The sequence below is a fragment of the Phalangium opilio genome, unplaced genomic scaffold (assembly GCF_054372755.1).
Source record: "Phalangium opilio isolate 3A_F unplaced genomic scaffold, DU_Popi_V2 ptg000032l_1, whole genome shotgun sequence".
Classification (NCBI taxonomy): domain Eukaryota; kingdom Metazoa; phylum Arthropoda; class Arachnida; order Opiliones; family Phalangiidae; genus Phalangium; species Phalangium opilio.
In genome coordinates, this window is record NW_028324159.1 from 6,408,972 (window position 1) to 6,416,361 (window position 7,390).

Consider the following 7,390-nt stretch of genomic DNA (forward strand, 5'->3'; position numbering starts at 1 on the left):
ATTTGAACACCATTTAAATTTAATGAAAATTTATTGAAAATCTTGAATACATAAATTCTTTTATCATCTCATCATTCCGATTTTTATTTTTCGAAAATCTAGACACAATATTAAACATATTAACACCCCTACATCTATTAAGAGCGAAATACACACAAAATCCTCCACACGTTCTACTAATATTCCCTTGTAATTAGAACGAGTTAAAAGTCACAGTTTTACTATTTCTTTCGACAAAGTCATTTAAACGAAACATATCAGGTGATTTCCGTAACGAGTCGAACATTTCGGTATTGGCATTTCTTGATAAATACAAGGCTACCCAGTGCTGACCATCACCGTTTGACGTATCGATGTTCACGATATATAGAGATGGAAAAGTAGTCACAAATTTTGGTAGTTGGTCCACGGCAAACACACCACGAAATAAATTTCTCGTGAACTTATCTTTCCCCAAAATTCTCGTTAGTTGTGTAGTGTCTATTCTAGTCGACCATTACGGATCGGTTCTTATCAATTTCAATCAAACTCTGGAATTCGGCATATACAATTACGGCGATCGTTCCTTTTAACGCGGAAGCTAATCTCATTTCCACTCTCAAATTTCCATTTCTAACGAGATGAAAATGGGTGGCGTTGTTCATTAAATCGGCCGTCAAATCATAGACAAAAAGACAGTTTCCCCCGGGGTAATCGTCGCGGCTTATTTGATTTCCTTCGTCAATATTCCACTGACCCGTTTGAAGAAATAAATTAGCGTACGCTTGGACGTAGCTATGTTCCGTAAATTTTGGAGTTACAGGTTTATGTGGCACGCTACTGCCTTCGGCGAACAAACCAATGTGATTCACATCAAAGGGTTGGAAATTATATGTTGACAATTTTAGATCACCCAAAAATTCACATTGCTCGACCATCCCTATGACGACACTATTCGGTTTCTGTCCATTAAATAAATGATCCTGCACGACGCTCTTGTTGCCTTTTGGGATCGAAAAAGAAGTAACTTCCGTGCGGGTTATTGGGTATTTCTCTCTCGTCATTTGTAACACCTTCGCGTATGAAAGCGGAATTTCAGGAAATCAACCTGACTTTCCTCAAATATAATGATGCCGCTTTAATGTTCAAATGACATTTTACGTCAGAATGCAAACAAAATACTGTATTCGGTTTTCCAAAAACAAATTTTAAATCCACCAAGTTCAAAAGGTAGCGGGGTTGTTGGCAATGTCCAAATGAAGAGCAAAAATCATATCTATAGTTCCTTTTTGGGCGAATTTAGCTATCTTCAAGAAACCCTTGTTATTCGCAAAATCGTTGAACCTGCACGGCGTGTCGCGATAAAATAACGAGCTTGTCAGATGACTATTTTTAGCAGAGTCTCCAAACGTTAACATAGTTTGAATTATACTTTTGTACGGGTAATTTTGAGCGTGGGAACTAAAATTAGCATATTTCAATGGTATGAACTGTTCGCCGCCGCCGCCACGGGGAATCTTCGCGAGTTCCCCGCGCGCGCCGCGAGTTCCCCGCGCGCGCCGCGAGTTCCTTCCCCCCTGAGACTCAACCACGCGGGGGCGTTAACCCCGCGCGCGCCGCGAGTTCCTTCCCCCCTAAGACTCACCCCCGCGGGGGCGTTAACCCCGCGCGCGCCGCGAGTTCCTTCCCCCATTTTAACTCCGCGCGCGGCGCTAGTTTCGTACTATTCAATTCCAGGAAAAATTCTATTGTTAAATTTTTACTATTTACTGAGTATATCCATTTCGTATTTTATACTGAGACTATCCCTTTAGTTTTTTATCCTGAGACTGTCCTTTTAAAGAATTAAGAGGTGTTTTCCCTCGGTAACATCAAACCTTAACCTTTCTGTTTTCATACCTTACGTGTGACTAATCAGTAATTGGGATTATTTATTCAACAACACGAACTGGCGATAATACGTTTTATTCAATGCCTTCAAATATATATCAGTTTAGTTTTTAAATCATTTACATCGTTTACAATGTAGTTGTAAAGAAATGGTTTATCAATAGGTAGATTAGTGCCAAAATCTTTGCGAAACTTTTCAATGACATTATCGTAGTTAATTACTTTTAAAGCTTTCACTAGGTTTTTTCGACCCTTTCGTTCCAGTCAGTTTCTTCGGACTCGCAAATAATATCGTGGGCTATTTTGTTTTAGCAAGAGCTATTGTCGCAGCATTGGGTCATCTCCAATAAGATTTCCGTTACGTTTTTCAGAATCGCTTCTCTCATAGTTTCAACGGCTCTTGTTTTTTCGTGTTGCTCTAAGTCTATGAGGGCTTTAATTTTCTTCAAATAATCCCAACTAGATTGGTTAAAGGAAATGCCCCCGCTTGTAGCGTACAAAATGTTGTATTTTTCTCGACATCCTCTCGTGTATTTTCTAATGTCAAATATATGACCTTTCCGGTTTACGAAGCATTCTAGCTTTAAATTGGTAGTAGTTGGATGTAGCCAGACGGAAAACCTCGGCGAATTTCTTTTAAAGAAAGCGTTGATTTCGTTTGAAAACTCCCAAATATTAGACCAAACGTGTTTCTTTAATGATATTTGTACACGAGTGTCAGTACGTCTAAAATATACCTTTGGGGTCGTGACATTGCCAACCCAAACTTCTACTTTCTCCGAAATATTGTGAACTTGGTTCATTTTAAATCGGTTAAGAAATGACGATTTCGACTTTGAGTTCCTACCTAATATAGTTTTTCCTCAAAGTTTAGGTGATCTCCAAAAAAAAAGTAATACGAACGACGTCATATCTAATTCAACCAATCAATGCGGCTATATTATAACTGTTCGACGAATGACGTCATATTTGCCTTAAGTTTAACTCTAATGATACAAACGTTTTTTTTTATTGTTATATTGGGACTATTTGTTACAAACTTCTATTGATAAAGTTAGATTATTTTTTGAGGGTCGACGGAGTAAGCATTTTCTAATGGCATAGAACGAAAGCGATATTTACAAAGTCACGTCCTGTTGTTATGGAATATTACAAGATAGCTATATAAAATATAAATGGAAAGACCTATGTTTGTATTAAGAAGTGCTAAGCTTATTGGCTGACTTAAGGTAGAAGGTTAGACTAACCAATTACAAATTGTGTACTAGAACGTTTATAGCACGTGATTTTCTGTTACAAGCACTTCTTGGAATCGTGAGATTCTTAGAAATCAGTTAAAGACGGTCATTTAGAGGTCTTACAAGTTAGCTAAAATTTCAATGGAAAAATGGTCAAAATTTTTAAAAAAGGCTTCTTGTTTTCAACTTGGTTTAAAGTTTTTGATGAAAATGATTTTAAGTATGAGAGCAAAATATAAATTGTGTGGATATAATGGTTTCAAGCGTGAATTTTCGCGTAAAAACCACGTTTCTTTTTGTGATCATCAACTTAAATACGGAATGCATATATTCACATTGAAAGGTAACATTTTTTGCTATATTTAAATTAGTTTTGGGGTGCCTAGTTTTTGAAATGTGCACTTTAATAAATTTCAAGGAAAATATTCTATAAGTGAACTTTCGTTATGAGTTATAAACGTGACAGGGTGTTAGCCACTAAAATAAGATCAATATACATGACAAAAATGGGTAATGAACGAAAAAATAAACGAATTCCTCCTCCTCCTCTTCAGTTAAATTACCAATGCGTATAGAGCTTCATCTATTTAGTTGTCTCAAACGGCAGAAAATCCAACCCTTTTTCTTATAAAACAAAAGTCATACCATCCTGTTAACTGGAAATGGTAGCTGTAAAACCCTTTTGCTAGCAATGCGAGATGTAAAACCCTTTTCTCTAAAAATGAAAACAATGTAGCTGACTGAGAATTTAAGTTTATTATATTACAATTTACAATACATATTATTCATTTCCGTGAAGAAAAAAAAATTTAATGTAAAAAAGATACACGAGCCACTTTAGTATGCGTTACCTCTTCTTGGACTCTAAATGTAAAAGATCTACGATTGCTAATAGTATGCCAGCCGGTGTTATGCGAACAAAATTCCACACTATACATATTAAATAAAGGTTTTTTATGCAATTACTACAGAAACCTTTCTGAACGTCCCAAATTACTTCTACCATCATGTCGTCTCGATGCACTACTGTATGAGTTTTTACCGCTAGATATTTCGTATTTGGTTCGTCCATATCGCTAAAAAAGACAAAACAGTCTCTGCAAACTCTACGTTGGCATTTCCTTTCACCTTTTCTCCATGCTTTTAAAAAATAGTCATATTCTATGTGGTGGTACCCATCCAATAAAAAGAAAGGGATGGTAACTCTATTCCTTTGCGTAGCTTGAAATTGAACAAAAGTCAAGCGATTATCCACTTCGAATTCAATTTCTGATTCTATGATCCAAAGCCAATTTGGAATTTCTTCGGGATATAGATCTTCTTGGTCCAGGTTCCCTTGCTCACCAATAGCCGCTTTCCAAAATACCCGTTCAGATACTCCCCAAAGTTGGCGTGGAACTCTTTTCTTAATATCATTAAAGGTTTGCTCCGTATTAGCTAAAACGAATTCCATTGTTATTACTAAAGCTCTAACGGCAATGGATCTCAAAGACATGGCTGAACGAGATTCCATATTGATTGTAAATATATGAAGAGATGTTTAAAAGTAAATAACTGAATGCTGTATGTGCCCTTAATTTTTAAAAATTTCCCCTTAAACACCTACTGTTAATTAGATAAAAATATTTGGCAAAAGTAATATTAGGTCGATTGAAAGGTTACTTACCGATAACTGGAATCGAACCAGGAATGACTTGATACCGTTTTGTAACGTTAAAGTAATATTCACCCGCTTTTGCTAATTTCCTATGGAGATTAACATGGGTTTTTCGTGATTTTTCCCCACCGATAACTTAAAAACTACAGCGAAGATACTTTTCGGAATTATCTTAAATTAACAATTAAGTATTCAGGGTGTGCTATCGGCCAGCTTGATCAAAACAATTAAGTCTAAGTTTGTTAATTTTACTTAATTACAGAAGTACGGCTTTGACCATCGTGATTGGACATAATAATTAGCTAGATATCTCTTGGAAAACTCAGTGTCACTACGTATCTGTAGTGTGGTGGTTATCACATCCGCTTCATACGCGGAAGGTCCCAGGTTCGAGCCCTGGTAGATACATGTATTGACGATCGTGATTGGACATAAGAATTAGCTAGATCTCTTGGAAAACTCAGTGCTACCACGTATCTATGGTGCAGTGGTTATCACGTCCGCTTCACACGCGGAAGGTCCCAGGTTCAAGCCTTGGTAGATAACTGTTTTGACCATCGTGATTGGGCAAAAGAATTAGCTAGATCTCTTGGAAAACTCAGTATTACCACGTATCTATGGTGTAGTGGTTATCACGTCCGCTTCACACGCGGAAAGTCCCAGGTTCGAGCCCAGGTAGGTACATGTTTTAACCATCTTGATTGGACGTAATAATTAGTTAGATCTCTTGGAAAACTTGGACTTACCACGTGTCTGTGGTGTAGTGGTTATAATATATATTTAACAATTATTTCACTTCACTTGGTTTAATAAGGTGACATAGGTAGCGTACTTTTTCCCTACTTTTAAAACCATTAAACTAAGTAATATTAGAAGTTCAATAGATTGTCTAAAAAAGATGGTAAAAGCCACTTTAAATGGTGCATAAATGCTTAATATTTCCTTAATACTTGCAAATAATATTAGTAAATGGCGCGAATTGATCATAGAAATGGGGTTAAAGTACACCCTAAATGATGTCTTTTATGGCACTGGAAAAAACAGCATATATGGTGTTTGAATGCACCATTATATTTTAGAGTGCAAATGTATGACGGTAAAGCAAACATAATTATTCAAAATTTAATTACATTAAGACTGAAGTGACAGATATCATATAAAAACGTCTTGGTTTGGACCAAGGCCGAAAAAACAAACGATATGTGTGAGGTTTATCAATTGACTGAAGTTTCAGATATTGAAATTTTTTTCTAGTTCTTTTTATCCACTCAATCCTTAATCAATATTTTATTCAATCAACTGATTTTACTGTTAATCGATCTAGTCCCTCTAAATTAATTGAAAAAATTACATATCTACCCTTTTTCAAGAACAATTAATTTCATGATAAAATGTTTTCCATACCCATTGAAATAGTAGACGACTTAGTTAAGGTTTTGAAGTTAGCATCTCTGAATAAGTTACCGCAAAGTTCCTGTTTGCCTGGTATGGTGGAAATCGAAAAATAAAAGAAAAGGGTTGTCTGATAACGAAATATAGGGGCCAAGCGCGCGAGAAGCAACTGGATTTGAAGGCCATAGATATACCAGAAGTCGTGGAACTAATATCAAGCATTTTGAAGAAGGTTACATTGAAGCAGTAAAATGTCTGATGATGAACCGCTTGACCTTTCTATTTTTAGAGCAGAAAACTCTTATGAATTAGTTAAAGTAAATGTAGCCAGATCTAGGAAATTTAACTGTTCATCCTACGAATACAAAATTGTCTTTAAAAACCTTGATAAAATATGCGTATCGGAACTATTTGAAAAATTGAAACTCATATTTCAATCAATAATTGAGACTATTATCAACGCGGGTAGAGACTACAACAGAGTGAGGTTTTGTGTTAGAAGTGATCAGCTGGAAAATGCCATAAATTTAAGATTTATGGCGTTGAACGAACTGACAGTTGACAGGCTTTTTGCTGCTATAAGCCAAGTTAGTCAATCAAATCGTAATTTCATTTTAGACGGTGATATTAGAATTGATGCAATTTTTCCAAAAACTGATATTCCAATATCGGGTAGAAAATCAGTCAGAAATAGATCGATGTTATCACTAAAACATTACATGAAAAACGGGAGGACTTTTTTACCAATTTTAAACGATGACGATCTTTGCGTAGCTCGAAGCATAGTGTGCGGAAAAATGGTTGCTGACTTAACCTATTTAAAACAACAAAAACAAGATAGATCTGGTTTCGACAATAACCGATACCGTAGAATACAGGCACCTGACAGACCACTACATAGGGAAGAGGCCCTAAAACGTCACCATGAAGTTAACTTACCGGTAGGACCCGTTAGTATAGAACAGATTTCGGCTTTTCAAAAAATCTTAGAACCTGAATACCAAATTATTTTAGCGCTGAAAACAATTTTAAGAAAATTTATGAAGGTGAAATTTACGCTGAAAAAATTTTTTTCTTCTGCTTGTAGGTACACATATGCATGTTATTAAAAGTTTAGCAGCCATGTTCGGATGTAAATCTTATTGTAACAAATGCTTAGTAACATTTAGTAATGTATTTAGGGCCTCAAATCATAAATGTTATAATGAACCCACAAAATGTTGGCGATGTTACT

At 35.9% G+C, this 7,390-nt stretch overlaps 1 protein-coding gene and 2 non-coding genes across 3 annotated transcripts; 2 read left to right on the top strand and 1 right to left on the bottom strand.

Annotated features, from left to right (window-relative positions):
- Positions 1-485: 485 nt before the first annotated feature.
- On the bottom strand, positions 486-1,043 carry LOC149685503 (uncharacterized protein F54H12.2-like). The gene has a single exon (XM_089871038.1). The coding sequence runs from the start codon at positions 1,041-1,043 to the stop codon at positions 486-488; it is 558 nt and encodes a 185-aa protein (XP_089727164.1).
- Positions 1,044-5,099: 4,056 nt separating this feature from the next.
- TRNAM-CAU (transfer RNA methionine (anticodon CAU)) lies at positions 5,100-5,172 on the top strand. The gene has a single exon. It is a non-coding gene; the product is annotated as a tRNA-Met (tRNA).
- Positions 5,173-5,375: 203 nt separating this feature from the next.
- On the top strand, positions 5,376-5,448 carry TRNAV-CAC (transfer RNA valine (anticodon CAC)). Its single transcript has one exon. It is a non-coding gene; the product is annotated as a tRNA-Val (tRNA).
- The last annotated feature ends 1,942 nt before the right edge of the window (positions 5,449-7,390 follow it).

Bases quoted from the DNA above. Each gene is read 5' to 3' on its own strand.
- LOC149685503 (XM_089871038.1), bottom strand. From the start codon at position 1,043: ATGACGAGAGAGAAATACCCAATAACCCGCACGGAAGTTACTTCTTTT.